Source organism: Moschus berezovskii, chromosome 2 (genome assembly GCF_049115385.1).
Source record: "Moschus berezovskii isolate FMDL1 chromosome 2, NW_MosBer_1.0, whole genome shotgun sequence".
NCBI lineage: Eukaryota > Metazoa > Chordata > Mammalia > Artiodactyla > Moschidae > Moschus > Moschus berezovskii.
The window spans coordinates 101,393,651-101,412,204 of NC_142461.1; the positions used below are offsets into that span (position 1 = coordinate 101,393,651).

The 18,554-nt window shown below is 46.8% G+C and overlaps 1 protein-coding gene across 10 annotated transcripts in view; it reads left to right on the forward strand.

Moving 5' to 3' along the window:
- TANC1 (tetratricopeptide repeat, ankyrin repeat and coiled-coil containing 1) overlaps positions 1-18,554 on the forward strand; it is a 252,126-nt gene that overhangs the window by 209,100 nt on the left and 24,472 nt on the right. For all 10 annotated transcript variants that reach the window (XM_055397087.2, XM_055397086.2, XM_055397092.2 and 7 more), the window contains 4 exons: positions 601-723; positions 9,340-9,576; positions 11,376-11,561; positions 13,995-14,073. In XM_055397087.2, the coding sequence (XP_055253062.2) occupies positions 601-723; positions 9,340-9,576; positions 11,376-11,561; positions 13,995-14,073 (625 nt within the window). The remainder of the gene's footprint in view (positions 1-600; positions 724-9,339; positions 9,577-11,375; positions 11,562-13,994; positions 14,074-18,554) is intronic.

Genomic DNA, 18,554 nt, shown 5'->3' on the forward strand with positions numbered 1-18,554 from the left:
GCCTTTTTTTAGCAATAAAAGATTTTTAAATTAAGGCATGTATTAATATATTTTTTAGACAACGCGATTGCACACTGAATAGACTACAGTATAGTGTAAACATAAAGCTTTCAGGTGCACCAGGAAAGCAGAAAAAATGCATGACTCACATTGTTGCTGAGGTCTGGAACCAAACCTGCAATATCTTCGAGGGCTGCCCGTTAGAGTTAAAATGCTCTGTAAGTCTATATGAGGTTTTTGGGGTCAGGACACATTGTGTGCTTGGTGGGAGGCCATCAGCCATGACTGGTCTCTTCCTTCGTTACGGACTATAAATGGTGATATTCTAACGGTTTATTCTTCCTTTAATTGATTAGAGAACTTCTGTAAAGAGAAACTTTTCCCTCAACTGCCATCCTTTCCGCCAGGCGGACAGTTTATGTAGCAAAGGCTGGCTGGTTCCTTGACCCTTGGTTTTAGGACGGGAATGCTTACGGGTCCAAGTCTTTTCTGTGCACACAGCCTTTGCCTCGTGTTCAGCGGGGACGTTCACCTGCTTCAGACCCACGCTGCATGTGGGAGAGGAGATGTTGAAGCTGATTTGCAGCTGTTTTTTCCCAGGGCCTCAGCAAGAAGACGGGAATCTCTTCAAGCCACCTCCAGGCCCTGTGGATCGGGTACAGCACCGAGGGGCTGTCCGCGGCCCTGGCCTCTCTCAGGAATCTCTACACTCCCAATGTGAAGGTGAGCCACCCTCTGCCAAGGGAACCAGACCCCTGCTGCCTGACCACTGTTGCATCAGCGGTCCTGCTCTCCCCTGACCCGGCTTGTGGGCAGAGGGGGCTGGGATGCTTCTCAAGATGCGGCTTTCCTGGTGTGAAGCACACAGATGTGACGGCTCTGTTGCCAGTTCTCTTCCATAAGTCTGGTTTTCACTGAGGCAGCAAGATGTGGGTGGTCGGGCTGCTATGTGAGCTCATGGTGACTGTTTCAGAGTGGTTGAGATAAGGGAAAACAGTTCACAAAGGAAACCAAAGGTCAGAGGGGAATTTCCAGGGAAAATGGACTTTTAAAGCATCCTGGTTTCCAATCCGTACTATCTCTTTATGGTTCATAGGAAATTAAGCCCTGATGAGTGACAAAGGGATGGTTACACAGAGGAAAACTTTACTAAAGATTTTGAACACACATGTATTTATGACCACGAAAAGTGTATCAGGGTCTGCCTGCTGCTGACCAAGGGCTTCCTCACTACCCATCAGTGGCTATCATTTCACAGTATTTTGCTGAGCTTTTCAGAGTAGATTTTCCCTCCTCCGTTAATGCAGTCTAAGAATCTAAAGCACCCAGAGGCCAAATATCTGATTAAGGCAGCAAAGAGGGTTTAACTCCCATGGAGTGTGGGAGCTACTGACTTAATGTTATAGCTGTTTATAACCATCTTCCCCAGTGCAAAGTAAGATGAGATCGCAGTTGTCTTCACATTTAGATTTCTTACCTGCTTGGCATAGCTGCTAGACTCCAGGCATTTCAGCCCCAGGCCCTGATGTGTTGGCTGCCTTCAAAAGCTCTGACATCGTTTCCCAGATAGCCAGGTTCTAAACCCTTCAGTCACTTCTATGAAAAGTCATACCTGTTCTCTTGTTAGTAGCCCAAGGATGGCCTAACATTGTCACCAGGTGGTCAAGTGAAGCCCTAGAATTTTCCAAGAATCTTTTTCTTCTCCTCACTTTGGTTCATCAAACCCACATGCTCCAGAGCTGGTGCCATGGAAGTGTCTTTTCCCCCCACCCTCTCCAGCCCTGGGGGAACCTCTGTTTCTTTCCTCCCCTGCTGTCAGCATGTCCTGCCCTCAGCACCTGGTGCCTTGGATGTGTGTCTGGGGATGAGGCCTTGCAGAGCCCGGCACCCTCTTCTCCCTTCCCTGCTTTCCTGGTCTCTAGTGGTCCCTTGGGTTCGTTCCAGGTCCTTCCACAGACACCTAAATCCAAGGATGCTCAAATCCCATATATAAGGGCACAGTATTTGAAGATAACCTACGCGTATCCTCCCATATACTTTAGATCATCTCTAGAGTGCTTCTAATATCTAATATAATACAAAGACTATGTAAAGAGTTGCACACAGCAAATTCAAGTTTTGCTTTTTGGACCTTTATGGAAAGTTTTGTTTTCAAATAGTTTTAGTCTGTGGTTGGTTGAATTCACAGATACAGAACCTACTGATACAGAGAGCAGGCTGCATTTCCTTATTTTTCTCTCTCTTTTTTCGGTGGAATTATAGTTGATGTAGGTTTTAGATGAACAACCTAAAGACGTGATACTTGTTTTTATAGCACAAAAGGTCTTGTTAACAAATATCACCACATGTGGTTATAAATTTTTTTTTACAGTGAAAACTTAAGATCTGCTGTCTTAGAAACTTTGAAATATACTGAATTATTATTGGCTTTGGTCCCGTGGGGTACATTACATCCCCCCTTGCTGGTTTTTAGAAGTGGAGAGTGTAACAACAGAGGAGCCTGGGTGTCAGGAAGGGCCCAGCAGGGCTCTGACCCTGGGGCTGCTCGCCCACAGCCCTACCGCCCAGTACAGAGCTTGGGTGTTGGTTAGAGAAAGGCCACCACCCCCTGGTGGATTCAGACAAGGTCTTTGCAAATGCAGAAGTGCAGGTGGACTCAGTGCTGTTAGGGTTCCAGTCTTGAGAGGCAGAGGGCTCATTGGATTTTGACTGGGCTCACCCCTGGACAGGGCGCCTGGAAGCAGAGCATCTCTGGAGAACTGCTCCCAGGAACCCCTGTGTCCAGCCTGCGCTCTGCAGAGGGGTAGGCTTGAGGGTTGTGTCCTGGCTGAAGCTATGTGCAAATTTCATGGGGTGAAGACAGGGAAGCCGCTTTGGTAATTAAGGAGCACTAGCTGTAAGCTGCTGCTTCTGGTCAAAAGGAGCACTTCCTTTCTAGATAGAGTTACTCTGAAAAAAGAGAATGTGCCAAGGACATATTTCACGTGATGAAGAAATTGTGTTTCGAGTTTTTGTTTTACGTGTTATAGAAACTGGAACTGCGTTTACTATAATAGTTTCATCTCTCATTTCAGCTGAAAGTATATCTTTTGGCTTCTCCATAATTAATAAAATTCTGTAATGATGGCAAGGAACAAAGAAAGAAAAATTAAAATCGAAGTATCTGTTTTCACTGTTTTAATGAATTATGGGCACAAAAGTTATTTTAATGTGGAGAAAAGTAAATGGGAAACGTCATACTCTGTTGAATATGAGTTTTTAAGACAATAAATTAAAAGGTACAGTGTAATAGTGTAATGAGCTTGACCCGCCTGGGATTATAAACTTTCCTCTTTAACATTTTGCGATTTTAAAAGTTATTCATCTTTACTTTGTTTTATAGAATTCCACTGTCACCTACATCTAACATTATCCCCCCAAATTGTATAACTTAGTTACAGAATTTTAAGACTTTCTATTATCTTTCTGTTTCTTTTGTCTTTCAAAAAACGGGGCGGGGGGAGTGATTTTTCACAGAATCTTGAACAAATTACAGTAATTTAAAATTATGCATGCAATTAAGGAATTTTTTTTCAGAGAGTATTAAATGTTGTCATACAGGAAAGGATGTCATTTTGAGCAGTAATTGCAGTTTGCCACCTTGGTAAATTAAAGCTACTTGCTCTGGAGTAATTACTTGGTAGCTGAATTTTAATTTGGGTGGCATGCCCGTGATTTCTAACAGTGTGATCTGCCATAGCCAGGCCAGGGTGACGCCAGCCTGAGCTCTGGCTGGCCCTCTGGGGTCCTTGCCACCAGGGCCCCCAGGCTTCGGTCCAGTTGGTTGTTTTGCTCATACAGTCCCATTGGACTGGCTGCCAGCCACAGGCTTCCTAAGGCTGTGGGCTCAAGGGAATTGAGATTGTGATTCTTCTCGCAGCTGGAGGCAGGGAGGGGAGGAGACAGGAGTCAGGTTTGGACCTTGACCTGACTTCCCTGGCTGAAAGGATGCGGTTGTATTCTGCGTAATCGTTAGGAAACACGCATTTACACCAGTGGTACTGGTGAAAACCTCCAATGGGAAAACTGAGCCTCCCACTTTACTGCGTGCTGGGCAGTGCCTCTTCTGTTCTTCATGATCACATCGCTTTACCTGCCGCCCCACCCCCTTTTCCTTTTCTTGCATTCATCCAATCCAGTGGTGTGTGTCGGTAATATTGCCATTTCCAGTTGGTAGAGGGAGAGCGTCATGGTGATGGCGACCAGAAGATTTCCACGTGGTTGGGAAGAAATGTACAGAAAGAACCATTTTTACCCTTCCCCGAATGCCGAGTAATCTTAGCCAGACCTGCTGCTTCAGCTGCTGGACTGTGATATGATAGTAGTTAGTGTTGTGCCCGGGGCTGATCTCTGCCTTACCTGCTCGGAGCCTCAGTTTTCTCACCTGTGAAGTGAAGGTCACTAAAGAACCTGCATCGTAGGGTGAGGGGACACCTCGCTGAGCTGTTGAAGCTCTTGGGAGAAGACTTGGCATTTATTATATGGTCGAGTTATTTTTAGTCGTTTTTCCCCTTCTTTCTGGACACTGAGAGTCTCCTGTAAGCGCTTGAGAACTTGTGAATGTGCCTGGTGGTGTGGAAGGGGAGCTGCCCACAGGCTGTGATGGGCCCACACCTGCCCTCAGATAAGCGTGAGGTCTCCTTGCTGCCCTGTGCAGACAAGCAGCCCTGGCGCGGTGGGGACGGGGGGGCAAGCCCTCTGGGTCACCCAGTTTCTGTGCCTGTGCCTTTGGAGGGTCAGAGACAGGGGCCCTTGTCTCTTTTAAAGATCCGTTAATCTTCCCTGGTTGCTCAGATGGTAAAGAATCTGCCTACAATACAGGATACCTGGTTTCGATCCCTGGGTCGGGAAGATCCCCTGGAGCAGGAAATGGCAACCCACTCCAGCATTCTTGCCTGGAGAATCCCAGGAACAGAGGAACCCAGCGGGCTACAGTCCACAGGGTCTCAGAGTTGGACACGACTAAGAGACTAACACTTTCCTCCCCCCACCAAAAAAAAAGTGATTATAACAATAGCAAGTAATATTTAGTGAGCACTTTCAGGATGCTCAGGGCTGTGCTAAGTGCTTTGTGTGTGTGGCATGTTCATTTTTAATCTTCACAACAACCCAAGGAAGTGAAACTGTTTTTATTTCCACCTTTCAGGTGAGGATAGTGATAGGTGCCCGGATCCCACAGCGGGAAGAGTGCCTGGCACAGAGCAAGCCCACGCTCCCGCCACAGGTGTGCTCCTCACCTGCTGTGTTTACAGCCTGGCTGCCAGCTGGAGCCACCTGGGAGCCCCGGGCCCCAGCCTAGGCAGAATCTCCAAGGGTGGGGCTGGTGCTTTGGAAACTTGCAAGCTCCCTGGTGGTTTCACCAAGCAGCAGGGTTAAGAAGCGTGGGTTTGGAGAAGATCACAGACTGCTTAGGCGGGGTAAGTGGTAGGAATACCCACAGCATCGCACCAACAAAGGAAATGTTTTTCCCGAGAAGCAAAATAGAGAGTTGATAACAAATGCCTTTAGGAAAGTTCTGCCACTGTGCACAGACCTTCCATAAGACTTTTCTTATATAGTATTATGCAAGACATTACTGAAGGAACACCTTCCAACATTCTTGGAAGAGTCTCTGTCCGTGGAATGGGGCGGTGTACTGCCGTTTCCTTAGACAGCACCTCAATCACAGAGAGGTTGAGGAATTTTCTGAAAATCACACAGCAAGTTAGTTAAGAGGCTGATTGAGAACTCAGACTGTTCAGTCCATCATCTTTTTCTTTTAGGCTCATGAGTCTCAAGAGGGGCTGGGATTGATGGGAGAGGGTAACTGGCGATCAAAGTCACCCTGCGAATTTATAAGCAGTTTCTGCCTGTCCTTTGGTGACCAGAGTCCAATGTGCCCATTGGTGATATTATGTGGGTGTGCTTTTAAAATCTTTTTTATCTCTGTAATGCTGGTAAATGATGCCCCCTCTTTAATCTTTTTCAATAGTTCCTAGTTTATTTTGGCTGCATCAGATCTCGGTTGCGGCGGCGTATGGCTCTTGGTCATGGTGTGCGGGCTTCTCTCTAGCTGTGATGCCCGGGCAGCAGTTGCAGGTGGGCTTAGTTCTCCGACCAGAGATCGAACTCAGTCCCCTGCATTGGAAGATGGATTCTAAACCCTTAGACCAGCAGGGAAGTCCCTGGTGTGTGTGTTTTGAAAATTTTGAAAAGCTGTTCGGGTTCTGCTCTGTATTCCTCTCGCCTAAGAACTCATTTCTTGGGCCTCAATAAAACCCCTACTGTGCCAGCAGCATTGTCCTGTTCCTGCCACACTGTTGGTGGTTACTCAGAGGGAAGTCACTGTCTCAAAAACCCTGACTTTTGTTGGGCACTTACCCTTTTAAAATGCTTTAAAGTCCTGCTTGAGTCTGGTGCTGTTTTAAGGAGTTAAACGGATTTAGGGCTGTAGAGCAAGCTTGGTGGGGATGGGTTTGCCCGAGGTTGTGTTCCATGTCACTGTGGGGACGGGAACACCTCTCCTGATTTCTCCTCTCTGTATTTTCTGCCCTTCTGTCTACATGTGCTGGTTGGCAGCTAGGGACTGGATTGCTGTTGACCTGGTGAGGTTGGAAGATGGTCCCCTTGTGACTCTGTGAATGATGAGGTGGGTCTAGTCGCTTGGGCACAAGTGTGCTTCCTTTTTTTTTGGAAGTATTGTTGATTTATACTGTTGTGTTAGTTTCAGATACACAGCAAAGTGGTTCAGTTTATACACACACATACATATTCTTTTTTAGATTCTTCTCCCTTACAGGTTGTTACAAAATATCAAGTGTAGTTCCCTGTGCTGTGCAGGACAGGTCCTGTTGTTGGTCTGTTTTATATATAGTAAATGTATATCTGCTAACCCCAGATTTCTAATTTATCTCCCCCTCCCCCCACTTTAAGAGGTCCTTCCTTAATTATAAGTGATGGTCCTAATGGTGGGAAGGAACTGACCTGTGGGCCATCCTCACCCACAGAGGGGCTTTGTTTCTCTCTCTTATCTGTGAACTTCTGTGTCTTAGGACCAGCGTCTTGTGCCGTGGGCCAGATGGGAATGGAGCGTGCGGAGTGGATGGCGGTGCTCAGGGTTGGTGTGTGTGTATGCTGTGGGGGTGTGTGCATAGGGGAGGGCTAGGGGCCTTCTGTATAGACTGGGGGGACCTCCCCTGGTGTCCTGGCGTTGAAGCAGGCACTCAGTGGAAGTGATCCTTTGTCAAGTGTATCTATGGAAAGGGTGTTTATTCATGACAGAGGGAACTACACAGGAGAGAGGGGAAGACCCGGAGGTGGGGACCCGCCTGCCCTTGTTACGGGACAAGCATTAGGCCCAGTGTGGTCACCTTTGCGGGGCGGTGTGGTGGTGGGGAAGTGGGGAAGAGTGCTGATAGAGGAGGTCAGAGGAGCGGCTGAAGGACTGGGTCACCCGCGGCCCCAGCTTCAGCGGCAACCAGTGAGTCTGCAGGCTTTGCACTCTGGGTTCTAACCAGCCTGTATGGTATCACTATTCTGAGGTGTGGTGTCACCACCAGAATAATAATTCATCACTTTGTAAATATTTTGTTAGCTACTCTTGTGGGCACCGTATCAGTGAAATGCCTCAGATTTTATATTCCTTGTCATCTTTCTGTATCCTCTAATGATCCCATGTGTCTCTGGTCAGATTAGAGACGCAGTCTCTGTGGTTTTCATACCTAATGGGCAGCCGGAGGCGGCCAGAGTCTGTCGGGGGTGATTGATGCGATCAGGACCATTGAAGGGGACTGTTTGAAGAAATGCGGTGGGCATCTAAATAAGTGTTAATGGAATGTCATTTTTCCAATGATCTGGAGATTTGAAGAAAATATTAGTATAGCTATAATTCACATAAAGTATTCAATGATTTTATTTTGAAACCTATAGATAACGAATTTCCTTTTATATCTGGATCCAAGGCGTTCAGTGGGTGGTGGATATGTAGCAATTAGCCAGAAAAGCAGATGCTTTTCTAGGAGTTTTGTGCTGCTGACAGTCCCAAGCATATGAGCATTTTCATATGTTCTGCTCTTTCTTGCAGGTTCAATACCTTGTAAAGAAAAAACTGTATGCTCTTATTTTGGCTTTATTATCTCACTGTTAATTATTTAATCCTGTGATGATTATTTCATTGTCCCCCAAAATGAATTTTCTATTTTTATTTGGATCAGGCAGTGGTTTTCAAAATGTGATCCCCAGACCAACAGCATCTGTATCACCTGGGGGGAATTCAGTAAACAGGCACATTCTTAGACCGCACTCCCACCCCCGCCAGACCTACTGAATCCAGAGGTCTGAGCCCAGAGAATAGACATTTCTAAATTTTTGTTTTTTAATTGTGATAAACACATTATAAAATATATCCTCTTAACTATTTTTAAAGGTAGAAATCAGTAATGTTAAATATATTCATATTATTGTGCAGTAATAAAACTCCACAATAGAACTAAATCTCCACACCTATTAAACAGGTCTTGTTTCCCCCGCCTTCTCCCAGCCCCTGGAAGCCACCATTCTACTTTCTGTCTTTGTGGATTTGGCTACTCTATGTCCCTTATATTAGTGAAGTCATACAGCATTTGTCTCGTTATGGTTGGCTTATTTCTCTTGACCTAATGTTCTCAACAGCTTCCCTGGTGACTCAGTGGTAAAGAATCTGCCTGCCAGTGCAGGAGATTCAGGTTTGATCTCTGGGTCTGGAAGATCCCCTGGGGCAGGAGATGGCAACCCACTCCAATATTCTCGCCTGGAAAAGTCCATGGACAGAGGAGCCTGGTGGGCTGTAGTCCGTGGAGTCACAAAGAGTCAGACATGATTGAGTGAGCAGTGTTTTCAGGGTTCATCTGTGTTGTTCCATGGGGCAGGATTTCCTTCCTTTTGAAAGCTGAGTGATATTCCAGTGTATGTACATACCACTTTTGTTTGTCCATTCATCTGTTGACCTTTTAGTTTGCCTGCAACTCTTAGCTGTTGTGAATAGTGCTTCCATAACACAGCAGTGTGGGTATCTCATTGCGATTCTGATCTCATTTCCTCTGGACGTGTACCCAGAGTGGGATTGCTGGATCCTGAGAAACCTCCACACTGTTTCCCGAGGCAGCTGTGCCATTTTGCGTTCTCAGCAGCGAGAATGTGCATCTTCAGGGCGTGTGTAGGTCATACGGGTGCATACTCACATTTGAGAACCACCGAACTAAGGATACCACCCTTCTGCACAAACATTGTTATAACTACCAACTTCATGAGAAATTAATCTTGTTGGGGGACTTTCTCCAACAGGTGAGCCGTCTCCTGATTTTAGGAGGGGCCAACGTAAACTACAGGACTGAAGTGTTAAATAATGCCCCGATCCTGTGCGTCCAGTCTCACCTTGGCCACGAGGAAGTGGTCACTCTGCTCCTGGAATTCGGCGCCTGCCTGGATGGCATGTCGGAGAACGGCATGACTGCCCTCTGCTACGCGGCTGCTGCAGGCCACATGAAGCTGGTTTGTCTGCTGGCCAAGAAGGGGGCGAGGGTAAGTGACAGCCTTCTCCTCAGAGGGGTGAAGGGGGCCACAGAGGTGGAAAGTGTCTTCCATTGCTGGTAGAATTCTCATTGGCTGGGCCAAGCTCCCTTCTGCCTCTGCTTTGTCAAGTTGCAATGAACATAAACAGAAAGGGTGGAGCTACAGACAGTGTGTGATGTGGCCTGATGTGGGTATGTGTGTGATAGAAGTGTATTGTCTGCGAGAGGGAGAGGGGGCCGTGTGTTTTGTTCAAAGCTCTTCTGCTTAATCCTGTCTGAGGGGAGGCTCCTGGTCATTAGAGGCCCAAGTAAGGCCATCCTTTAAAAAGCCTGCAAGTGTTGCTTGGAACTTGTCACAGAATTTAACTCTGCACTGGATGAGTTGAAGATTTAAATGTGATTTTTTTTTCTCCTTTCTTTTTATTTCATGTTATGTCTTTTTTAAAAAAATAATAATAATGAGTTCTGTGGGTCTTGGAAGTCATTTGCTTAAGCATATAGCAGCAGGTACTAGAAGGCCCTGAATCCTCATTTCTCCAGCTGCCATCTGGGACACTGGGCAAGTTAAGCCAGTGTGCTCAGTCTTCTCATCCATAAAATGGGCATAACAACAGGATCTACCACAGGGCTATTGTGTGAGCATAAGTAAATCAATATATTAAAACAGTGCAGAATAACTATATTATTAACAAGTTGCTCAAGGACTGTCAGTGTTAATAGGTTGAATGGGAACAGTGCCAAGTTTACAGTAAGCTCTGTTTATTTTGTTGGGGAAGGGAGAATGTACTTTTGAACAGCAAATAGAAATAAATTGCTGATATTTGTTTTTCTTCTTTATATTTAGGCTTTTTGAAGTTCAACAAAAGATGTTAGACTTATAGTAACTATGGGAGTCTTTTTGCTTTTTTCTCTTGAAAATACAGCATTTGGGATGGGTCATCCTTAGTTCATGAAAGGGGGGAAATGCTTCTGTTAAACCTTCCCAGTGGATTCATTACTGCTCACACTGCCCCTCCATTTCCACTTCCAGACCATGGCTTGGCTTTATTCAGAGGCTAGCTGAGAGCTCTGTAGGAGGGGATGGAATCATATCTGTGGCTTATGTAGGCAGAGCCTCTGGGTTGAGGTACAGAGCATCTTCAGAATTTGCAAGTGAGGCTGGACCCTAAGTCCTCTCCCAGCCCAAGATTCCCAGGCTTAGACAGGGAATGACATGTTATCTGCTGTCTCTTGGACCATTACGGGTACGCAGCCCTTGGTCACTGCCCCTTTGTGGCTGACCAGCCTTCCTGGCTTTGTGGCCACACCTGGCACGACGTGGGTCACCTGCCTTCCCCAGTAAAATGCCACTTGGAGTCCCTTCCTGCCCTTCCTTGTTCAGAGCTGGGTTTTCCAGATCCCTCCCTTTTGCTGGCTTTCCTGTTTCAGTGAGTAAAAGAACTGTTCAGCCCCCCAGATCATAGCTTGCCACAGAAGATTAAGGGTACTCCACCCAAGTGACCAGGGTTGGGTAAAACAGGTTTTGTCTGCCCTCATCCCTTTCCCCAGAGAACTCGAAGCTCCAGTTCACTTCCTAGAGAGACGAAGGGCATGAAGAGGGTGCCTTGTGATCACTAGTTCTAGAGGGAACTCAAGGCCTGGAACCACTGTGCATCAATTGCAGTAATTCAGACAGAGACTCTGCAGAGAGACACACTGGGACAGGAAGCCCGTACATCTGCAGTGGGATGGGGTTTGTCCCCAGCGCATGTGGGTCACTGTGACAGAATGATGCTCAGCTGTGACCTTCCCCTGCTGCTGCCCCCCCAGGTGGACCACTTGGATAAGAAGGGCCAGTGTGCGCTGGTCCACAGCGCACTGAGGGGCCACGGCGACGTGCTTCGCTACCTGCTGACCTGCGAGTGGTCGTTGGGCCCGGCCCAGCCAGGCGCGCTGAGGAAGAGCCAAGCCCTGCAGCAGGCGCTGACGGCGGCCGCCAGCATGGGCCACGGCTCGGTGAGTGCGGCCTTTCGCAGGGCCCTTCCTGGGAAAACGGGAGCCCAGCGGGTCGGGCACTTCGCGCTCACCTTCTTCCAAGTTGCCTGCTTGTGATGCACTGAGGGAATGAAAGGAAATGAGGGTTTCCCAAAGGAGCAGTTGGTCTCACCACGCGTAAAGCTGTTCTGCCGCTCTCACGGCCGCTGTGGGTGGAAGCGGGTGGCGGGGCGGGGCGCTGCCACACGGGGCCCCTCCAGGTGCGCTCTCTGCCCGGCCTTGTTTCTTCCTGTCCCCTTCCTTGCTCTTTTTACCCTCTAGTCCCGCTCTCCTTTCCTTTTTCTGCTTTGATTCATCCTTTTGTCCTTGTGGTCTTTTAACAATAATCACATGGAATCCTAATTCTAAACTTGTTCTTGAGTATTCGAAGGATTTTTAAAAATAGAGTTGTTTAAAATAGAACATGCTCTGGTAGCCTGTAAGAATGCTTGTCATTTACGGTTCCTACACTGAAGGAGAACTTCATGCAGTAGTTACATCAAGCACTTATTCTGGCAGGAGTCAATATTCCTCGATTTGAAGGTTTTGTTGTCATGTCCTGACCTGTGGGTCTGTGAAGTTAATAACATTTTACCCTTTTTCTTCCGTGTATTTCTCTCTCTGTATTGTCTTCAGGCAGTTAGAGTTGCCAATGTTTCTAAGATTCTTCCCCACAATGACTTTGTACCAAAGTAAATGTGCCAAATGTAGATGTACCAAAGTAAATTTGGGTACAAAGCTGGCTAGCTGACTTTTACCATTTAAAACCCTGGAGCAGATACACATTCTACACGCAGCTAGCTGGCTTATTGTTGGCATTTAAAATGTCAAAAATACACATATACACTGCTTCAACCAAGACAATATATTGCAGCAAGTTGAATACAGGAGCATATAAGAAAAAGAAGCTATCTTCTCTTAGGACAGACATAAAAGGAAGTTATAGACATGTAAAACAGTGCTAGTCAAGTTAACCATGTTTTACTTTTAGAAAAAAATACTTTTTTCATAAAAAATGAAAATGCACATTTCATAAAAATGTATTAAACATTACCATATAGTGGGTTTATTATTTTTTAGATTAAAAATACAAATATTTTTAAAGACCTGTTTACATAGATACAGAGAGAACATGTTAAATCAACATATTTGAATGTGGATGTTTTTCCTTTTTAAACTGTTCCCTAAATCTGCATGGATCCAGAAGGGGAAAAATCATCTTGGGAAAGACAGAGAAGCCACGTTGGATGTAACCTTGGTCTCAGGCTGTTGTGAAACTGGCTGTGAGGAGCCGTGGAAAAGCAGCCGCATGGCCCGCCACTGCTTCATGGCAAAGGACAGGGCTCGTTCACCAGAAGACTGGAGGGGTGTGTTAGTTTCCGCATGCTGCTGTAGTAAGTGACCACAGACTTCAGTGGCTTGAAGCAGCCTGTTCTGGAGGTCAGAAGGCTGAAATTAAGTTGGGTCAGGAAGCCGGTGCTTCTTTTAAAGGCTTCAGAGAAGAGTGTTTCTCTCTTTTTTCCTCTGGCTTCTAGAAGCCACCTTACTCCTTAGCTTGTGGCCCTGCCTCTGTCTTCAGAGTGTGTTTCCTGTCATCTCACCTCGTCCTTCCCTTGGCCCTGGTTCCTCCTGTCCCTCTTACAAACAGCTGTGATCGTATCAAGTATCTATACAATATACACCGTGATAATTCAGGATAATCATCCCATTCCGAGATTTGCAGTCACATCTGCAAATCCCCTCTTCCCACGTAAGGTAACATTCACAGGTTTTCTGACTAGGATGTGGGGCCCTTATTGTGAGTGGATTGGGAAGCTGGAAGATGACTGGTGTCCTGCTCTCCTGTGGCTGCTGGTGAGCAGGGCGGATGCTGGTGAGCAGGGTGGATCTGACTCTGGTTCAGGGCTCAGGTACTTCTGGCTCCCTGCCCCCACCCCTGTGACGCACCCTGCTGTTTGACAGAGGTGAAAGAATAATGTGAGTGGAAAAAGTGTTTGAAGCAGCATTATTTTTTTGAAAAGGTATATACATCACCTTGTTTTCCTTCCTTGTGAAAAAAGGGATTCACCATCTTCTGCCGATTTATGCAGAAGCTGCACTCTGTATGATCTCCCCTGTCCTTTGTTGATGAGGCTGGCATATTTGGGTCATGTTGGAATTCATTAGAATTCTGAGTACCTAGTAATCTTGAACAGTGTTGCCGAAATTCACTTTTTTTTTTCTTCTTCTTCTCAAAGTGAAAGTGTGAATAGCATACGAATTATGCTGGAAAACCATTTTCATTATATTCTCTCTCCTTGTGCAGCATGAGATAATCATGGTTAAAAAACAACACGTTCTCTCCTTTGATACACAGGATATAATAAGCGCATATGGCTTTGAAAACTCATTAAATCACCTTGCCACTTCTGACAGGTGCTCCAGTGCTTGCTGGAACTGGAAAAGGAACATGAAATAGACGTCAATGGCACCGACACGCTGTGGGGAGAAACAGGTAATTATGGTTCCACTGCTTGTAGCTGGGGCCAAGTAGCTCCTTGATGTCCTAGCCGCCATTTTGGCCTTGTTGTCTTAGGAATGACATGGGATGCATCTGGGCCTATTGTTATCACAAAGCATTTGAAGTTAAGAGCTTTCAAAACTTCCCAAATGATGAGAAAAACTTTTCTAGAAGCAAGTGCAATTTGAATAGTTTTGAATTAGACCAGCAGTTCCTGTGCCTCTGATGAATGTCAGCTAGAAATACCCTAATAAGGCGGTGCTTTCCACCTTGCTGAGTGTTTTCATGTCCTAAGCAACCTGGTCGTCCTGTGACTATGCACCGTGCACAGGGCAGAGCTTCCAGCCGCATGTTCAGGTGAATCCAGGGTGCTCAGCGAGGAAGGCTCTGGCCTGCCTTCTCCAGAGCAGGACTCGGTCCTCATGGAGCCTGCATAACAGCCTGCATACCAGCTACAGAGTCCGTTTCCTTTGGTGTGGGGGTGTGTGTGTTGAGCTGTAGCATGGGTGAGTAAATCTTCAGGACGATCTAAGTTGGCTACTTGTCAGGTTAATACTAATATAAATACGCTGCTTTGAAATTTTCCATTTGACTGAATTGGTTTTAGAAGTGTGAGACTTTATCAGTTACTGTTTGCCAAATGTAACCAAAGGTGTTTAACATGCATTTCCAGGCTGTGTCCTGTGTATGACTTCAGTGTCTCCTGCACAGATTTATTTCCAACTGCTGCTCAGTTATTTCCTAACAAACCAAACGGCGGTGTGTAGAATCCCTCAGCTAACTCATACTTAGGAAAAGCCTCAAAGAGTTTCTTGATGGGTACCACAGGTACTCAGCCCCCCAGCTCCCTCCCCACTGCCCCTCCTCCCCTGACAACCCCCCCACCCAACTCCCCTGCCGATGCTGCCAGGCGCATGCATGGGGCTTACCGTGCTGGTTGTGGTGACGTGGGTGGTGGGCTGGCGCCAGGGGCTGGTGTTAAAGGGCAGGAGTGGTGGCGTGTCCACTAGGTTCAGGGAGAGTGCAGGACTCAGAGATGGGTTTCGATTATGCTTGGGGTCCACGTGTGTAGATGTAAATATTGGCCTTAATTCCTTATGGAGTCTTTTCCCCAGTCATTTCAATAGTATGGGCTACTCCATATTTGGTGAAAGTTTCCACCACTTCCTATTGTGCTGTGGGCCTCAAGGTAGCCCACAGGCCAGTACATGGCTTTCTTTGTGCTTCTCTGGAAGGCCAGATCCCTGTCCTCTGGGGCCTGGAGGCGGAGTCTTTGCCTCTTTGTCAGATGAGGTAAATAATCCTGCTTTCTAGGATCTGGTGAAGACTGAATGTGATGTGACAGTCTTAGCCACATGTTCCCAATGGTCAGAACCCCATTGACCATAGGAAACCATATGACCCCTCAACCGTAGGGGCGGTTGAGCCTAGAAATTGATTCACTAGGTGTGTGTGACCTAACACACACACACAGGTGTGTGCTCAGTCTCAGTCCAATAACTGTGTCTGACTCTTTGCGACCCCATGGACTGTAGGCTGCCAGGCTCCTCTGTCCAAGGGATTCTCCAGGCAAGAATACTGGAGTGGGTTGCCATGCCCTTCTCCAGGGGATCTTCCTGATCCAAGGATCAAACCCGAGTCTCTTGCGTCTCCTGCATCGGCAGGCGGATTCTTTACCACTGCGAAGGTAAAGGTTCCTTTACCACCTGGGAAGGATAGGACACTCCTTCCCTAAAAGTCCACCCAGGTGATTTCAGGGGCTCTGTGGCCTCGGGGCAAATAGAGAATGACCGTAAGCAGGTGTCTAAGTGCCAGCCCCACGGGGACACTAATGGGAGGAGCCGTGATGACGATGGGGGTCCGTGCCAGTACCTGTAACACCCCTCACTTAGCTCAGTAAGAATCTCTGATCTTTATATTAGAGGGGTGTTTTCTTTCTGGGCCAAAACAAAAAAAAGAAATCCAGAGAAGCAGAGAAGGCTTTCATTTGAGAGCTCTGTTTGTGTGGTCTGTTTTTTCTCGAGATGAACAGTCCTGAGTTTCAGTAAGCACCTTCCTTCCTTCCCCCTTGAGAATCTGCTAGGTCATGGGCTAAAGAAGCATGGAAGAGAAACTACAGGCTCCCATCGACCTCAGTGAAAGGATGAATAATGGTTCAGCTTCTCCCTTGCAAAGCCTCGTGTATAACCTTCAGACCACTCTGCAGCCTGAGAAGCAGGTCATAGCTTTCCTCTGCAGGCAGTAAACCTGAATTTCCTCAGCCAAGAGTGTGAGAGACTTTAGAAAAAATTTAAACCAAGAGAAAGCTAAGCACTATTTCTCAGGCTTTAGAAGCCCAGCTGTACTTCGTGGCTACATGTCAGTAAAACCAGTCTTGCCTGCTCTGCACTTTTCTGTCTGATATTTTTCTCCTGTGTTCTTTCAGAAATGTCCACCCATGTCTGCTACTACAGACCATCTTGATTTCCAGAGGAAATCGGGTTGTCAGTGGTTGTCAGAGGAACACTTGGAAATCTTGCAGAGGAAATTTTAGATGAGGGGACGTCTGCATATATGGGGCTTTGCACAGATGTGTACTACATTGCCCATATTGTGAGGACTGTGTTTGGGATTCAACCACGCAGGGTCCACATTTAGTTCAGTTCAGTTCAGTTGCTCAGTCGTGTCCAGCTCTTTGCAACCCCATGAATCACAGCACGCCAGGCCTCCCTGTCCATCAGCAACTCCCGGAGTACACTCAAACTCATGTCCACAGAGTCGGTGATGCCATCCAGCCATCTCATTCTCTGTCGTCCCCTTCTCCTCCTGCCCCCAATCCCTCCCAGCATCAGAGTCTTTTCCAGTGAGTCAGCTCGTCGCATGAGGTGGCCAAAGTATTGGAGCTTCAGCATGAGCATCAGTCCTTCCAGTGAACACCCAGGACTGATCTCCTTTAGAATAGACTGGTTGGATCTCCTTGCAGTCCAAGGGACTCTCAAGAGTCTTCTCCAGCACCACAGTTCAAAAGCATCAATTCTTCAGCGATCAGCTTTCTTCACTGTCCAACTCTCACATCCATACATGACCCCTGGAAAAACCATAGCCTTGACTAAACGGACCTTTGTTGGCAAAGTAATGTCTCTGCTTTTTAATATGCGATCTAGGTTGGTCATAACTTTCCTTCCAAGGAGTAAGTGTCTTTTAATTTCATGGCTGCAATCAGCATCTGCAGTGATTTTGGAGCCCAAAAAGATAAAGTCTGACACTGTTTCCACTGTTTCCCCATCTATTTCTCATGAAGTGATGGGACCAGATGCCATGATCTTTGTTTTCTGAATGTTGAGCTTCAAGCCAACCTTTTCACTCTCCTCTTTCACTTTCATCAAGAGGCTTTTGAGTTCCTCTTCACTATACCTGACCCCAAATGCCTTCTGGAAGAGATGGCCCCAGTGATGACAGCCTGAGTTGATGGGGCAGCTTGTAGTCCTTATTCTCGGCAAGCAGCCACCTGGTGGTTCCCCAGCCTGTGTGGGCTGCATGCTCTCCTTTTGGTTTGATCCTCATTCCTGGGTGTAGTCAATGGTGCTTTGTGCCTAAAACACTCTAGAATGGAATTTATCTGTCTCCGGCCACAGCTTGAGGGTAGGATCCCAAGAGTTCATTCAAGTCTATACAGTGTAGATTAGCTATGAACAACTTGGATTTAAAATACCAGCTGATGGGGTTCCTGTAGGTTCTCCATGGTCTGTTCTTGGCTCACCTGCCCAGCTTTGATGTTGTCCCTGCAGCGCTTTGCTGCCCTGTTCAGAGCTCAGCTGCCTGTATCTCTCCTGGTTTTGGAGAGCAGAGAGCCTAATTTATGTAAGTTTCCCTTTCTACCAACCTCTGAAGCCATTTGCTTTTTATGTCTGTTTGGTCTATTTGGTGTTTAGATCCAGCCCTTCAAAATCAGTCCTGTAGCTCTTCAGCACTTTCTCTTGTTCTCATGAAAATAAAGGAATGTGACACTCACTCCAGTGGAAGAAGAGTGAGGAAAAAGCTCGGAGCTCCCAAGGAGTGGGCTTGGGGTACGTCTCCACCCAGCAGCTCTGCCTGCGAGGCTGCCTGCCCATGTCATTCACACAAACAGCCTTGTCCAAACAGCCTTGATCCTGTAGTTTCTGGGCAGCCTGAACCATGACAAGAACCCATCAGATGCTCAAGTTATCTGCTTCAGGCATTCCACAGTCATGACAAACAAGTGCTGGCTCCCACAAAGTCTTGACCTAACTGAGTTACTGTTTCCTTGTCTGTGTTCGATGGGAATCAGCCTGATAAAATGATCAGAAATGCTTAACTGGTGACCTCATGCTGCTGTGAATTGTCAGAGGAACTGTGCTTCCAAACTCCAGGCATCTCTCAAGTCTGTGAGTCTGCTGTCTGTCTCTAGTCAGAAACTCTTGCTCTTTAGGGGAATAGAAACGCTTCTATTTCAGCGACTATGCCTGTTTTGTCAG